The 18,369-nt window shown below is 42.2% G+C and overlaps 1 protein-coding gene across 2 annotated transcripts; it reads left to right on the top strand.

Annotated features, from left to right (window-relative positions):
• Window positions 1-3,571: 3,571 nt before the first annotated feature.
• On the top strand, window positions 3,572-8,937 carry LOC138750283 (uncharacterized). 2 transcript variants are annotated; one of them, XM_069912383.1, is made up of 2 exons: window positions 3,572-8,233; window positions 8,339-8,937. In XM_069912383.1, exons 1-2 carry the CDS (start codon window positions 7,886-7,888, stop codon window positions 8,753-8,755), a joined length of 765 nt encoding a protein of 254 aa, XP_069768484.1. In that variant the 5' UTR covers window positions 3,572-7,885; the 3' UTR covers window positions 8,756-8,937. Both variants share the same exon structure in this region; 1 of them encodes a protein (XP_069768484.1).
• The last annotated feature ends 9,432 nt before the right edge of the window (window positions 8,938-18,369 follow it).

Raw genomic sequence — 18,369 nt, 5'->3', positions numbered from 1 at the left:
ATTAAAAATAAAAAAAAAATTAAAAATAAAGAAAAAGGAAAAAAAAAGAAACCCCCCCACCCCAAAAAAAAAACTACCAAAAGGTAGTAATCCCCTAAACAAAAATTGGGTGTGGGTCACCCACCAGTGGCTGATGACTAGTAAAGAAAGTCCAAATCTCTCCTTGCCCAGCCAAACAGTCAGTAACATCAAAATATTATAAGAACAAAAGAAAAAATAGAATAAGAAAATTCTTTTAACCCAAAAGACTCCAATCTTGAAAATCCCATTTCAGAAGTTGGACTCTTTCCATTCCTGTTTTTTTCCCATTTTTGCCATTTCTTCCTTTTCCAGAGCTACCAAAGTTTTCTTTAGGAGATAATGCTGGACTATGTCTTTGTCCTCTTATATCTGGCCATGAGTCAGCAAAAATCATTGCTTCACAATCAGTTTCAAAAAACCAAAATTGATAGACTCCGTAAAACACCTTCAACACTGCAGGGTAACGAAAAGTAGACTTATAACCTTTATGCCACAAAACTTCTTTAACTGGATTGAATCGACGTCGACCTGATGCATTTCCAATAATGGAGACATTTTCCTGTGTGCTCCCTCCATTGAAATCAAAAGGCTTTCTACTTCTTGGGAACACGCACCTTCTTCCGGGGAATGGGTAATTCCAGCGCCATCCTTCATTTGGTAGCAATAGATTTTTTTTCAGCCCGCACAGGAAATCTTTGGGGTCTAGGCAATGAAGAAATTGAGCCAGGGGCTGTTTCAGGTCGTCTAGTCCCCAGATCCTCAGCACTTCGAAAATGGATATTCTTATGAACTTGAGGTTTAATCTTTTTACCATTAGTGGCCATAATAATTGCTTGATACTTTAAACTAAAATTTAAAAAGTTTAAACTTGAAAACAAAGGGTTAAAAAACAGGTATTTAAAAATCTGGCCAGAGAGGTCGAGATTACATGTCTAGACTCCACGCTATCTTGCCACGATCCCTACTTTTAGCTTCTTAATATAATCTATCACACATTGCCTTTTTATTGGGTGATTTAAACCCTTAACATTAACAATTGTAAAACTTAAATTACTTATTACAACTTACACAATGGCACCCAATCTTTCACAATTAACTTAAACAAAAACCCTCAACCAACAATAAAAAACACTAGACTCCCCCCCTGAAAAAACTGCAACACACTCGAGACACATACCCCAGACACATACCCCAACAATCACACACCTCCCACACACACCCTACACACAACCCCCAACACGCATCCCCAGACACACATTCCACACATACAAGCCCCGACTCACACCCCCCACAATCACACACCTCCCACATGCACACCCCACACACACATACACATCCCAGGAACACACCCTCACGCTCACAAACTCCCACACATACACTCTGCGCACAGACACACATATCCCCCATACACATACTCCCCCACACACAACCTCTGACAGATATACACAAACACCCTTCGATACTCATACACACCATCCACACCCTCACTCCACAAACACCCAATGCACCCACAGTCCCCTTCCCACACACCACACCTACACGTATACCCCGACGCACAACCCAGAAACACCGCCCACATACACCCCTCACACACACCTTCACACATGACCACCTCCCACACACAACTCACAAAATCAACTCCCAGCCACACATCCCACACATAAACGCACACTCACACTCACCCGATACAACCCCTGGACAGATAAACCTCCCACACACATACCCGTACACACATCCTCTCACACTCAGTCCCCCCCACACACACCCACCCACACCCCATATACCTCTCACACACACCCCCAAACACACACACACCTTCACACTTGACCACCTCCCACACACAACCAACACAAAATCAACACCCAGCTACACACACACATACACGCACACTCACACAATACAACCCCTACACAGATAAACCTCCCACACACATACCCGTACACACATCCTTTCACACACACAGTCCCCCCCACACACACCCACCCACACCCCATATACCTCTCACACACACACCCAAACACACACACATTCACACTTGACCACCTCCCACACACAACCAACACAAAATCAACACCCAGCTACACACACACATACACGCACACTCACACAATACAACCCTACACATCTGCTCCAAAAAACATGGCCCCAATGGACATCCCCCACTCACTCCCCACATACACACCCCACACAATCATAACCCTACAGACTTCCCCACAAAAACAATAACATACCCGTCCCACACACACCCAACACAAACCACACACACACCCATTCATAGACCTCCACCCATCCCCAAACACATACCCCACATACACACCCAGCACATGGACGCCCCTCCATATTCACCACCGCATTCACACCCCTGCACACACAACCCACGCACAAACCCATTCCCAATCATGCCCCCTACACACTCCCTCCCTTGCATGCACTGCCACACTTATTTCTCCGCACACACACCCTTCACACCCTTGACACAAACATTGCCAGACAAATCCCACCATGCACACGCACTAATGCGACCCTGCACAAACACCTTCCCACACAAGTCCCTCACACATGCACTCCCACTCACATGGCCCTACACACACATCCCGAACTACATACCCCTACACACACACACCCCATAAATACGCCCACACACACACTCCCTCATACAACCCCCTCACACACAAAACCGCAAATCCACCCACCCACACCACCCCACACATATTTCCCCCACACTCATGCGCTCACACACAGACACACACACATTCCCTCCACGTATATCACACACACACACACACACACACACACCAACCCTCCATATGCAAACCCCACACAAGCCACACATCCCATACCCACACACACACTCTCTATATTCAAATCCCACACACACACAAACCCCACTCATAAACACCACACAAGCACAAAACCCCTAACACACACAAACTCACACACAAAAACACCACACAAACACAAACAACCCCCACACTCAAATCCACCCCACACACTAACCCACCACACACACTAACCCACCACACATACACACCATACACACATCCCCAAACATCAGAGACTTACCCAAATTCCCCACACACACAAACCCCAAAATAGCGCCCATGGTGGAAGTGAGGGCATTGGTGCAGTCGCTGACCCATGGGGAGGTGTGGGTGAGGGCATTGGTGCCATCGCTGATGGAGGGAGGGGGTGGTGCCGTCGCTGATGGAGGGAGGGGGGTTGGTGCCGTCGCTGATGGAGGGAGGGGGGGTGGTGCTTTCGCTGATGGAGGGAGGGGGGTTGGTGCTGTCGCTGATGGAGGGAGGGGGGTGATGCCTTCGCTGATGGAGGGAGGGGGGTTGGTGCCGTCGCTGATGGAAGGAGGTGGATTGGTGCCATCGCTGATGGAGGGAGGGGGGTTGGTGCCATCGCTGATGGAGGGAGGGAGGTTGGTGCCATCGCTGATGGAGGGAGGGAGGTTGGTGCCATCGCTGATGGAGGGAGGGAGCTTGGTGCCATCGCTGATGGAAGGAGGGGGGGTGGTGCCATCGCTGATGGAGGGAGGGAGGTTGGTGCCATCGCTGATGGAGGGAGGGAGGTTGGTGCCATCGCTGATGTGTCAAGGGGTGCAAGATGACGTCGTCATTGACAAGTATGGGGATGGAAGTAGCGCTGACAAGCGGGGTGGGGGCGCATGCAATGCTTGCCATGACCTATATACGTTGGTGCCCCACACAGACACTGACACACACACTCACCCTGCCACACACACCCACTCACACATACACACCCCCACACACACCCCAAACCCACACCCCTCAAACACTCCCCATACACCCATCCCCCACAAACTCACACCCCTCACAACCACACACACACCCCTCACACACACCACACATAACCCACACCCACACCCCTCATACACACACCCTCACACATGCCCCACAACACACACCCCTCCACACCATCTCTCCACCCATCCCACACACTCTCACCCCCCACCCACACATCCACACACTCAGACACCCCCACACTGCCCCCTACACTTATTCTCACAAACACACATCTACACACACTTCCCACACACACCCATCCCTCACACACACACCACATTAACACACCATACACACACCCACCCCCACACACCCCACTCCCCACACACCCACTCCCCACAATCACACATCCCTCACAAACACACACCACACATAACCCACACACACTGCCACACACATACCCCACAACACACACCCCTCCACAACACCCACCCACCCATCTCATACACACTCTCACCCCCCACCCACACACTCAGACACCCCCACACAGCCCCTACACTTATCTTCACAAACACTCATCTACACACATTTCCCACACACACCCCTCTCTCACCCATCACTCACACACACACACCCCACACTAACACACTCTACACACACCCACCCCCCACATACCCCACTCCCTACACATCCACCCTCCACAAACACACATCCCTCACAAACACACACCACACATAACCCACACACATACCCCTCATACACACTCCCACACACATACCCCACAACACACACCCCTCCACACCCCCATCCACCCATCCCACACACTCTCACCCCCCATCCACACACTCAGACACCCCCACACAGCCCCCTACACTAATCCTCACATACAACCCACACACTCCCACTTACACACACCCCACACACACCTCTCACACACACCCACAAACACACTTCCCACACACTCAGACACCTTCCACACTGACTCCACACAACACACAGACCACACACAATTCCCACACACACCCCACACACCCACATACTTACACACACTTCCCACACACACTCCCACTTACACACACACGCCACATCCCCACACTTACCAAACACTCACCCCACACAAACCTCTCACATCCACTTGCCACACACTCAATCCACACACTCAGACAACTCCCACAGTGACCCCACACACACACACATCCACACTCCAATAGAATCTCTTTTCTCCCTCTCCCCTTAATCCCGTCTCCGAACCAGATTCTTGTATTTAAAGTAGACTTTGTTCCTAGACGAATATAATATGGGTCTGGAAGTCGGGATTTAGAATGAAAGGTTCTGAAAATCGTTCAGGATAGGTCCCCCCAATTATTTCGGGGCAAATTGGAAGATGTTCTTTTATATCAGCGACATGTTCTATCAGTGAGATAATTTTGTCGAGTTCCTTCCATTTGACGTCGATGTTGTGCTTTGTACAAATGTCTGCATATATTTGTTCACTTATGGAAAATGGAAAGAAGGAAATGCACACACGCACACATACCCACTCCCACACCCTCCCACACGCACACATACATACACACAACCTCCCTCACACCCCTTCTTACACACGCCCACACACATACCTACCCAAAAGGACCCAAGCACATACACTCCACACATATCCACCACACAATCCTACCCACACACCCCACACACAACCCCTCACCCATTCCCTCCATAACCCCACATGCAGACCCCAAACACACACCCCAATCCCACAAAACTCCAGACACACATCCCAATGATTTTGGGGCAAATTGGAAGATGTGCTTTTATATCAGGGACGTGTTCGATAAGTGAGATAATTTTGTCGAGTTCTTTTCATTTGACGTCGATGTTGTGCTTTGTACATATGTTCTGTATATATTTGATCGTTGATATATTTGTATATATTTGTTCACTCTTCTGTATATATTCTGTATATATTGTAAATATTCTGTATATACTTTTTCACTGTAAATAAAACCCCCACATACATGCACGCACACACACACTACCACACACACCCAAATGCCAACAGACACTCCCACTCCCTCACACACACACACACACACACACACACACACACACACACACTGTCCCTCACACCCCTTCTTACACACGCTCACACATATACCCACCCACAAGCACCCATGCACTTATACCCCACACACATCCACTACACAATCTTAAAAAATCAAACAAAAGATGAGAAACATTAAATCGGACTGACCCGACAGGACGGAGGAACTAAGGTCGTTTGGAATCAGCAGATGCGATAGAATCGGCAATCTCCGTCAGGCCGAGGGACCTTGAAACACCACACAAGTACAAACTAAACTGGATGAGAGGGTCCTTGCAGAGAAATGGATTGGAGTCAATCCACAGGACCCTCAGAGCAACAGAGAGGATCACTGGAGTCTCCCTCTTCCCCATCAGTGTGATCTAGCAGGATCCTTGTCTGAAGAGGCCATGCCAAATCCTGGAGAAGCCCTTTGACCCTGCCCACAGCATCTCTCAGCTGCTCCCATCAAGGAAGAGAAAGGAGGATCAGAACCAGCATCAGCAGGATGAAGAACAGCTTCTGTGCAGGGGTCGGGAGAAGGTTGAAGCACCAAAGGAACTGCTCCCACTCACCATCCGAGTGCAAACAGAGAGCGCATGTAAAATGTTCAATGATGGGAATGTATGGACATGATACTAAGGGCTGAAAGAGACTTGGAACAGGGTTTTTTGTGGTCGATCATTTATTACGAATAAAGTCTTACACGAAAGGGCAAGAAGCAGCTAAGGTTGTTCTTTCCACACAGATCTACTGTTAGTCCTCTAATTCTATGGGAACTGTCGCAGGGTTGTAGCTCCCAGTTGTTGGGATAGGCTGACACAAAGTGGTAGGTCCAGGTACTAATGAGGATGCCATCAGATGGTTCCCCACCCCCCACTCTCTCCCCACCACCACTGCCAACATCAGTTCTTTGTATTACAAATAAAGATGAGTGAAACACAGAAGTCTGCAGACGCTGTGATTATAATTACAAACACACCGACATGCTGAGGGAACTCAGCTATTCTTTCCAGCATTCAGGCCTGAGCCCTTCTTCAAGGAATAAACAGAATAACCCAGAAGCAGGAAATCTCAGAAAGGCTCAGAATTCTGGTTAGGGGACAAATTCAGCCCAACAAAAGGTGTTAATTGGATGTGATAGGGATGAGGTTTTTCATAGCAGGCCGAGCGACCATGTGGTCAGGCGGGCTGAATCGCTGTCCCAGTCAGTTGGTACAAGATGGCATAGGCCCCCCTTCCCTTCTCACGAGAAACATGCGTTTGGCGACACATATTGCCTGAGAGATGTTGCCACATCCTGGTTGCACGTCACTGGGCAGGCAATGACTACGCAACGCACTGACATCACTCCCCTAGACCAGTGCACCCCAGAGAGGAATGAGGTCGTCCCCTAAAAGCAGCACGAGAGATTCACATAAAGGCAGTTACTGGTTCACTTCATATTGTGTGGAGGTGCTTCATTTCAGTAGCACCACCTTTAGCAGCCACGACAAGACCATGAACAGGCTGTCAGCAAGAGAATGGGATGGGGAATTGAAGCAGGTGGCTACTGGGAGATCCCCGCTCTTGTGGCGGACATGGAGAAGTTTTTGTTTATAGGATAGCTATGAATCTCGATGAAAATACAACCAGTATAGGTTTTACTCATTCACAGGCTTCCAGAGAACAGACTGGGAGAGAAAATATCAGTCTTTAGGCCAGCAAATCTTCCAGACAGGGATCAATGATCAATTCTTCCCAACAGGGTCCCAGTCTCCAAAATCCATGATGTCTTCCTTGATATTTTTAATGCAGTAGCGCTAACTGACTACCGATCGAGTCAATGAGCTGCCAAAAGGCAGCCCATTCATAAATTGGTTTCCTGCCCAAACACAGCTGATGGAGTCTGTTACCTATCAGATGTGAATTGTCAAAAGGTATAGTAAGCGTTCAGTAACCTTAACAACACCTTTCAGTGCCAGCTTGACATTGTTTCTGCCCAGAGGTAAACGTCTCATGTCCCTGCCCATTGGAACACGTCTCCAGGAGACCAATGACAGCTTGGTGCAAAGGGGATACCCAATGTGTGCCGGTGCCATTGATGGATCACATATTCCCATTATTGCCCCCAGCTTGCATGCTGCAGCCTACTACAATCGCAAAGGCTGGCATTCAATGGTTCTGCAAGCGGTGGTCGACCACAGATTCTGGTGAGCTAAGCCTTTATTGGTCTTTATCACATCACATCTCAATGTCTATCACTTCACTGTGCTTTCCATTCACGTTACAGCTTCTCAGATGTGTTTGTTGGCCGGGCAGTACCCATGATGCCCGAGTGCTTGCCAACTCTCCTCTGTATAGAAAGGAAGAGGACCAGGGCGGATACCACTTCCCACCTGACGTGAGTGTTCACCCTACAAAGCTCCATGTGTCAATCTTATGTATGCTTATTGTGTCAACGGTCATGTGTATGAATTAACAACATTCTCCATTGCTGTGCCTGCAGGTGTCCAAGGATGTTAATGGAGTGGAGGTTCCAGCGCATCTTGTGGGTCATCTGGCATATCCACTACGAAATTGGCTGATGAAGGGGTTCACACAGCACCAAGGACTGGATCTGGATCAGCAAAGATTTAACAAGGCCCTTAATTCTGCAAGGATAGTGGTGGAACATGCATATTGCCGTCTAAATGGCTGCCGGTGGTGCCTGTCCAACCGTCTGGATATCTCTACCACCTTAGTCCCAGGTGTTGTGTTTGCTCGCTGTGTCCTGCACAATATATGTGAGATTAACAAGGAAGACTTTCTGTCAGAGTGGACGTTGGTTGAAGCAGATGGTCCTGCACCCATTAGCACAGATTGTCGCAATCAGCAGGCCCATGGGCACCAGGCCATCCATTCTGCCATTTTGTCCATCCTGTAAGGGTATGACCCTGCCACCTAGCTCCTAATTTCCACAACTTGTTCCCCCCTCCACCCTCCCCACCCAATGCGACAACATGAGCCTACTGCCTGGCATGTTATGTGTTCTCGTGAAGTAATGGTTGCATATAAATGAGACTTGTGTGCTTGTCAAAAATGTAATAAAAAACATTTTTTGAGAAATCTTATTGCTTCATAAATATCTGAGTTCGACATAGCAATGTAAACATTTCACATTATGTTTAAACTAGATGTAAACCATGGAACGGACAAATCACATTGCAAATACACTCCACACTTGAACACCGCAGAACAAAAACAAAAATGGTAAACACAACAAACACCTCCACCCGGCACCACAGCATTTCTGTGTTGTGCCGATTATCCCTCTCGGAGGAGGGTTACCAAGTTCATTTGGCAGGCGCATCCTGCGCATTCAGGTGGCCTTCCGGCAGCCCATATTGCCATTATATGCGGCTTTACAAGTGGGGCATTTGGCCACCTGAAAGTGCCTTTTCTAAGAGTTCCTGTATCTGGCTCATTCCTTGAAGAAGGGCTCAGGACTGAAATGTTGGGAATATATCTTGATCTCCTATGGACACTGAAAATCCGGGCTGAGCTCCTCCAGCTTAACGGTGGGTTTTTAAGCACCACATATAGATGCACATCTCAAGACAAGGCCACAAAAATGTGCCACCTGGGAAAATTGCATAACAGGGGCATCTTGTGGTTCCACTTGGCTGCTTCTTACATTATTTGGCCAGGACTTTCTTTGCAAATTTCCCAACACCTATTCTGTGTTTTCTCCAGCCTGTCAATTCAAATACACTTGTTTTCTTACTTCTCCAGTTCTTGGTTTCTCTGCTTCCTGACCTGCTTTTTCCAGCAGTTTTGTATAACTTATATTCCAGCAGTTGCTGTGGTTGAACTTTTACTGATTTAATGAATTGTTTTCATCAGAATCTAAATGTGCTTGAGTCCACGGTCAGCCATGTAAGCATTGAAATGGGTGGCCACTGGGAGATCCACCCTGTTGCAGCAGACAGAGTTGAAGTGCATTAAATGCACCCAATCATTTGGTCACTGCAGCCACCATTTAAAAAATTCAAGAGGTTCTGCAGTCTGTGTGTCAAGAAATCCCTCTGCACCTCTGTTTTTAGTGGGAATCCTTCAACCCTGAAGTTGTGCTCTCTCGTCCTTGACTCCTCTAACATGGGAGATAATTTTACCACATCTACTGTATCCAGGCTTCTCAACATTCGAAGTGCTTCTTAGGACCCCTACCACTCATCATTCTTCTGAACACCAAGGAGTATAGTCCAAGATCCATCAAACCTTCCTCATATATTAATCCCTTCATTCCAGGAATCATTCTTGTGAATCTTCTGCAATGCCAGCACATCCTTTCTTCAATAAGGAGCCCAAAACTCTCTCCGCTACTGCAGGTGCTGCCTCGCCAGTGTCTTCTTAAGCCTCAACATCACATCCCTGCTCTTATATCCTATTATTTGCGATATGAATACCAACATTCCAATCAGCTGATTGACCACCAACATGGAAGTTAACCTATGGGGCATCCTGCACGGCGATGCCAAGGTCCATCTCCCCCAGAATTTTGAATGTTCACCCTATGCAATAATAATCTGCCCTTTTATTCCTTCTCCCAAAGTTCATGACCAGACATTTTCCTACTTTGGAATTCACTGGCCTCTTCTTTTTCCATTCTCCTAATCTATCTGTCTCTCTGCAGCCTTGCTGTTTTCTCCCAGCTACCTGCTGCTCTGTAACGGGTGAAGAAAAAGAGATGGCCCCCAGAATTGTTTCCCAGCATTTCTGCACACCTGCAGAAAGCCACATAACACAGCAATTGCCTTCTGGTCGTTCCCCCTGATAGTACAGATTCTAACACCAATGTGTATCTGTCCAGAGTGTAGTGTAGGATGACTGTGATTGGCTGAGAGTGTAGCCACACCTACTGGCAGGTCTTAAAGGATTTCTCCTAGCCAGACCAGGTCATTCTGGACTGGTCGACCCACGTATGATATGCTCCAGTCTTTTAGTTAATAAAAGTCTTGGTTTGGATCAACAAGTGTTAGGTTCTTTCGACGCACTCTGCAATGTTCCCCCTTCCTGCACCTTTGCTCTCTGAGATGTGTCACCAACAGTGTCCTTTCCTTCTGTTCCTCAAAATAGATACTTTATTTTCATATTTCAATATGTGCGCAACTCGGAGTTCACAATATTAGCCAAGAGCTGTTAAAATTCCCGGGAAAACATTGCAAATTATAAAATCTTCTCAAACAATGAAAAACCATGTACAAAAGTGAAAACAGTGACTCCTGGTGGGCCAGGTAAAAACTATCGGGAGATACATAAAAAGGTGCCTTTTTAGAATCTTTTTCTGCTCATGTAGAGAGGATTTTGAAGGTTAATTGGAAACTATTTTCAGAGGCTTGGACTTGGATGAATTTGTACGGACTGAATGAAGATGATGTTCATTCTGTTCCTGATGCATTTTTATATTTGAATCAATCAATGAGAATATTATGGTTGGAGGAGATTTTAATTGTTGTTTGGATCCGTTGTTGATTAAATCTCGAAAAATTGTGAAAAAAAAACAAAATGGCGAAAAGAATAACTGAGTTGATGGGGGATTTAAATTTAGTGGAAATATGGGAATGGAGGAATCCGACTGAAAAGGAATTTTCCTTTTATTCTGCACGTCATGATTCGGTTTCAAGAATAGTTTTTTTTGGTATCAGCCCATTTGCAGGGTCGAATCAGACAGGCTGAGTATAAGAGTAGGATTCTGTCAGATCACTCATTATTGTTAATTTCACGTAGTATCGCAGAGATGGTGGAAACTTGTTATTGTTGGTGATTTAATGAAATGTTGTTAAAAAAAACCTGAAATTATTACGCTTGTAAGAGATCAGATTAGGTTTTTTTAGAAACGAATAAGGGATCAGTTCAAAGTAAGTTTATGTTATGGGATACTTTAAAAAAGATATTTACGAGGTCAAACTATTACTTACACAGCAAAAGTGAAGAAACAATATATAGCAGAAATTCAGGACTTAGAGAAAGAAATTGCAACATTAGAGAAGACATTTCAGAAAAATTCAACTGAGGATAATAAAATACAGTTGTCCAAATTGAAGCTTTGTTATAATACAATTGTGAAAAAATAATTCAATGATGGAAACAGCTCTACTATGAGTTGAGGGAGAGAGCACATACGGTTTTAACTTAGCAATTGGAAACTGAACAAGTGCCTAGAATGCAGTTAGGAGAAATTCAGAGATAACATAAACCACAGGATATTAATGATGAATTTTGTACATTTTATCGGGACTTTATCTGAAGGGAATTCGGATATGGAGCAGATTGATTGTTTTTTGTCGAATTTAAATTTACCTTTATTAGAGGAAGAGGATATTAAGACTTTGGATGGTTCATTTACTGATTTGGAACTTAAGGAGGCGTTACAATCTATGACAAGTGGAAAATCCCCTGGAGAAGATGGATTTACATTGGAATTTTAGAGAAATTTTTATGATTTGTTATTTCCGGAATATTCTGATGTACTGAAGCTCGCCACTGATACAGGTTTATTTCCAGAATCGTTTTCAAGGGCATTAATAACACTCATCCCAAAGAAAGACAGAGATCCATTAAAAGTTGTGTCATACAGACTAATATTAATAAATAATAATATTGAATGTAGATTACAAAATTGTAGCAAAGGTTTTAGCAAACAGATTGGCTAACCTTTTACCGCAATTAGTACATGTGGATCAAGCAGGATTTATCAAGGACAGGTACTCAGCTGATAATATTACTAAATTAATTACAATAATTAATGCTTCAAGACAACTCAACCAGACAATGATATTAGCGCTAGACATGGAAACGGCTTTCCACAGTGTGGAGTGGAATTTTTATTTAAGGTGTTAGAAAAATATAAATTTGGACCACTCTTTACCAGTTGGGTTAAGGCATTATATACTAATACTCCTGCTCGGGTGGTGACAAATGGACAGATTTTGCAGGCATTCAATTTGTTTAGATCCACTAGACAGGGTCGTCCACTGTCACTAGCCTTATTTGCATTAGTTATAGAACCAAGCAATTAGGCAAGAAATGAATATTAAGGGAATTACAATTGGTGGGCAAGAGTATAAAATTAATCTGTTTGCAGATGATGTGTTGATATATTTGTCTCAACCTAAGAATTCTTTCGAACCATTACAAAATTTGTTGAAAAGATACGGGGTAATGTCAGGCTATAAAGTAAAGTGAGATATTACTAATATCAGATGGAGATTATTCAGATTGTAAACAACTTATGAAGTTTAAATGGTCAAATAAAATTATTTGGGCATAATAATGGATAAAGAGTATCAAAATTTATACATCTTAAATTATGTACCATTATTAAATAAGATTAAGTTTGATTTAAATAGATGGAAGGAGTCACTGTTAACACGGGTAAATTGTATTAAAATGAGTATATATCCACGCATTCAGTATTTGTTTCAATCTATTTTGAGTGTTATACCGGGAAAGTTCTTTCAGGAATTAAATAAAGCAGATTGTTTCTTTCTATGGAAAGGTAAGTTGTCTAGAGTCTCTATGCAAAAGTTGACATGGAGGTATGTTTTGGGAGGTCATCAATTCCACATTTTCAAAATTATTATCAAGTAGCACAATTAAAGTTTATGAATAGACTGTTTGATATTGACCAACCTCCGATGTGGGTGAATGTGGAGATGGATCAAATACAAGAAAGAACAATACATTATTTTATATATAAATGGAATCCTCTGCTTTTGCAGTAGTATCAACTGACAGTATTGAAACATTTGATAGGAGAATGGTATAAATGGAATCAGTTTATAGGATCGAAAGGTAAGATTTCAGCTAAGACACCATTATATCAGAATCAGACAATTTCATTTTCTATGAATAATTCTTATTTGAAAGATTGGGAATCAAAAGAAGTGATATTATTGGAGGACTGTTTTGGTTTAATAGACAGAGAGAAATTTGGAATATCACAAAATACTTTATTTGCTTACTATCAAGTACAAGATTTATTATTAGAATGCTTTGGTAGAAATTTTAGTATAACCTGGTCAAATGAAATTTGAGAGATTAATTGTTGATAAGGGGAAAGAAGGGATTTGTTTCCGAAATGATATGTTATTACAAGAAAAGATGAAAAAGGTAGATATATTTAAAATAAAGGATAAATGGGAGAAGGATTTATGTGTTCCTATTTCTGTGGATGAGTGGTCTTACATGTGTTTGGTTAGTGTTATGAAATTAATTAATGTACGATATAGTTTAGTTAGTTATAACTTTCTGCATCAGTTATATTGAACTCCTGAAAAACTGACAAAATATGGATTTAGTGGGTCAGATTTGTGTTTTTGATTTGGTGATCAGACAGGTACTTTTTTTATACTCAGCGTGGGAATGTTTAAAGTTGAAGCCCTTTTGGTAAAAAGTGATTAAATTTTTGCGAGTTCTTTTCAAATAGATTTATATGTGGATCCATGGGTATGATTACTGGGATACATGAATACAATTATGGCAAATTTACGCTTGGAGAAACCTCAAATTGCATATATTCGTTTAGAATTAGCAGTGGCTAGAAAATGTATAGCTGCAACTTGGAAAAATGATGTCGAATTGAGTATTTATAGATGACACAATGAAATTCAATCATGTATTTACTTAGAGAAAATAACGTATAATTTGCAAAATAATTTTTCTTTTTTTATAAAGATGTGAAGTTGGTATTTGGAATGTATGGGTTGAGATGTTAAGTAAAAGCCTTATACATGTTGCAAGATGTAAATGGATGTCACACCGTAACAGTCTGTTATGAGACGATGCTATTGAGTTTTTTAATATAAGCTTCGTAGGGGTGAGGGTTATAGGGGCTGGGATAGATTAGAAGGGGGAGGAGGGAGGTGGGAGGTAGTAGAGGGTAGTTTTAGATTAAACTTTGTATTTTTTCTTGGTTCTGTAAAATTCTTAAATAAACTTCCAAAAAAACTGCATCGAGATAAATGTCGAGCCAGGCTCATCCATTGAACAGAAGACAACATAACACATCAATTACCTTCTGGTTTTTCATCCACTCTACTCCAAACCTTACAATTTTGACTCCATGGGTTTCCTCTGGGTACTGATGTCCTCTCACATCCCTCAGGTAGGTGTAAATGGCAGCTTGATGATTGATGTGGATTGTTTTATATTTTAAATACAACATCTATATTGTACATGTAATGGCAATATCATTCAAAGAATTAGACTCCACTACAAAACTGGGAGGAAGGATGTGAACCTGAAAGATTTAGTTATGGTCACTGATTCTTAAACAATTTGGTGAGAGGACACACACATGGATATCGGGATGAACCCAGGCATGAGAGGTTTCAGAAAGGAGTAGAGAGTGTTCTTGATCAATCAAGAAATTTTAGAGATCACCCAGTAAATGTTATGAGAAGGCACATGAGCGCGCGATGCCATAAAATGAGTTACGTTTATATTGCATATTCGGTTAATTTTTAACTTAGACATACAGCATGGTAGCAGAACATCTCATGCCCTGAAGCCATGCTGCCCAATTTACACCCCATTGACCTACACCCCCTGCACATTTTGAATGGATGGAGGAAACCAGAGCCCCTGAGGAAAACCCACGCAGATACAGGGAAGACTTTCAAACTCTTTATAGACAGTGCAGGACCCGAACCCAGGTCCGGTCCCAACCATTGGTGCTGTAAAGGTGTTGTGCTAATTTCCACACCAACCATGTCATCCTTTAGATGCCATCTTATTCAGAATAAAGAGTGTTTACTCTTTCTCTCCTTTAACCATCTTGAACACAATGGCAAACTGTTTCATTAACCTCAAAAACAATTGATCAGAAATAATCTATAGAACACCGTCAAACCCATTAACTGAAATAAATTAAATAGAAGGAAAAAAGAAAAAAAATTAACTGCTAAAACGAAAAAAACCTAAAAATTAGGTCTAATCCAACCTCTCCCTCTAATCAAAGTTATCTAATGTAATGAAGAAAAGAAGAATAGTGTAGAACCACTGGTAGCCCCCAGAGAACAGGCGATGAATGGCCAAACCACACATTTAGTTCCTCCAATTGTAGAAAAATTCTAGGAATGTGCCCCATTATTTCATCAATTGGAACTTTCTATCTTTAATATAAGATATGATTGTCTCTAAACTTAAAAGGACATTACATCATGTAATCACAGTGTATGAGTCGGGGAAGAATCATCTTTCCATTTCAATAACATTGCTCATCTGGCTATTAACGTAGCAAAAGCTCAAAATTTTTTCTGAGCTGCCGACGATGGTTTATCTGGATCACGAGAAAAACCAAACAGAGCAATTTAACGGACAAGTTCAAAATTGATCTTAAGAACCATTGATAAAGTTTGAAAAATGCCTTTCCTGAATTTCTCTAAGTTTGAGCATTCCCAAAACAGAGGAATTAAAGAGACTTGGAAAATTTTAAATTTCTCACATAGTGAATCAACATTTGCATACAAGCGAGATAGTTTCAGTTTGGACATATGTATTCCTGTACCACCTTAAATTGTAAAAATCAATGCCTAGCATATAGTGAAGAGTCATTAATACAATTGAGAATAGAATACCAAGGTACTTCTGGAAATTTTATATTTAAATCTCATTCACAACTGCTCTTAATCTTGGATTTTAAACCCAATACATTATTATAAATACATGCTATTAATCCACCATGAACATAAAGCCGTAAATTTAAAAAAATAGATGAAGAATATTAGTCTTAGAAATTCACGGAAAATCCAAAATCTTAGATTGAAGAAAATGTCTAATTTTTCAATGTCAAAAAAGAGTGATTACTAAGTTCAAAATTTAGTTGATAATTGTTTGAACGTGGCAAAATTAACTGAAATAAAGGGGTCATTGAAACTTTGAATACCTATTCTATAACATCCTTGAAATCTACATCCAACAAGGATGGTGGTAAAAGATGGTTATCTATCATAGGGTTGCCCAATGAAAAACCATTTAGCCCAAAACAGTTCCTAAATTGGCCAAAATTCTCTATCAGTTTTTCAATCATGGATTATGTGTCAAATTTGGAAAATGGTAATATTGTAGAACTTTTTTGGAAAACTGTAATTCCGTCATGGCCCATGAAGGGCGATTCACTGATTTTTCCAAAATTATCTAAAGCAAGCCTGATCCAAATGCTATACTCTTTCCATTTATTATATTCCCAGCAGAAGTTGGGGAATTACAACTAGTAACAAGGAACTGGCTCTGTTATCCCCTCTTCACACAGGCCATAAAGTTCATAGTTGGAGCAAAGGTCTATCTTGGATCAAATGAACTGATAAAAACAGGATCCAAAGCAAGATTTAATTTGTTATTTTGGCCCAGTATTTAATGGCAGAAACTTGCTGAGCAGAGAGGGCTTTTATAATAGATAGATAATATTGAAATATTACAGACCTGAAGTGCTTTTATGTATTCATTAAATAAACAGAAAAGGGTTTAAAATAATTAGACAATAGTCCAATTTTATAAATTAGATCAGGGTATTATATTATAAGCCCAAAGTTAGGGTTGTACCTAATGGACAAATGTCCTCAGCATTCCCATGAACCAGGTGTAGTGGGCAGGGATGCCCATTATCTCCAGCTCCCTTCATTTTGATTCGAGAACCGTTGGTGGAAGATATTCACTGAGATCCAGACATTAAAGGATCGTGGGTAAATAAACCAGGAAGAAGATGAGATTAATCTATTTGCAGATGATGTCCTGATATGTTTGACAGACCCAGCAAATTCATTGGTAACACTACACTCTAAACTGGAAGATCATGGGAATATCTTGTGATATAAAAGGACCAAAATAATCAACTTCCACGTATGTAAAAGGGAATTAATCAGGTGAAACTCTGGCCTGTGGTAAATCTGACATTTGTTGTTGTCCAGGTTTTCATTCTCTCTGTAAGTCACAAAGATATGAACCCTCATGATTTCATTATTAATATATTTAAGCACTGACGTACTATCAGGCCAAAACTCAGAATCTGCTAACTCCATCTGTCATTCTCTTCTTAACATAGTGTCCATTTTGCTCACTGTAGCAGCAGTCAATTCCATTCAAGGTCTGGTGACTGACTTTAATGGAGTAACTCTGGCTTTTCCCATTACAAATCCACCATGTACTCGCACTTGGTTTTCACAGGACTCAGTAACTGACAGGATCAAAATCACCTTCACTACATCAGCAAAATGGTGTAACAGCAAACGTGGCCAATCCAAAGTCTGTTGACTTCAAACGTCCAAGTATTTGAAGACACTCAATCCAATTTCTCCAATCTTGTGCGATGGATTCTGAGATAGTTTCATCCCATCCAAATTTTCTTCTGCACAATTCTTGAAGAATTTTCTTTCATTGAATATTTTATTTAAATCAACATATATATGAAAGTTATAACAATTAAAAATCAAATCACAATGTTACAGAGCTTACAAATATATGTTGATAATATATAAAAAAGAAAAGAAAGGAAAAGAA

The sequence above is a fragment of the Narcine bancroftii genome, unplaced genomic scaffold (assembly GCF_036971445.1).
Source record: "Narcine bancroftii isolate sNarBan1 unplaced genomic scaffold, sNarBan1.hap1 Scaffold_112, whole genome shotgun sequence".
Taxonomy (NCBI): Eukaryota; Metazoa; Chordata; class Chondrichthyes; order Torpediniformes; family Narcinidae; genus Narcine; species Narcine bancroftii.
This window is presented reverse-complemented; position numbering and strand designations above follow the sequence as displayed.

Excerpts from the sequence above, each read along its gene's own strand:
- LOC138750283 (XM_069912383.1), top strand. The coding sequence starts at position 7,886 with ATGACAGCTTGGTGCAAAGGGGATACCCAATGTGTGCCGGTGCCATTG. Across the intron at positions 8,234-8,338 it reads GATACCACTTCCCACCTGAC|GTGTCCAAGGATGTTAATGG; the intron begins GTGAGTGTTCAC and ends CTGTGCCTGCAG.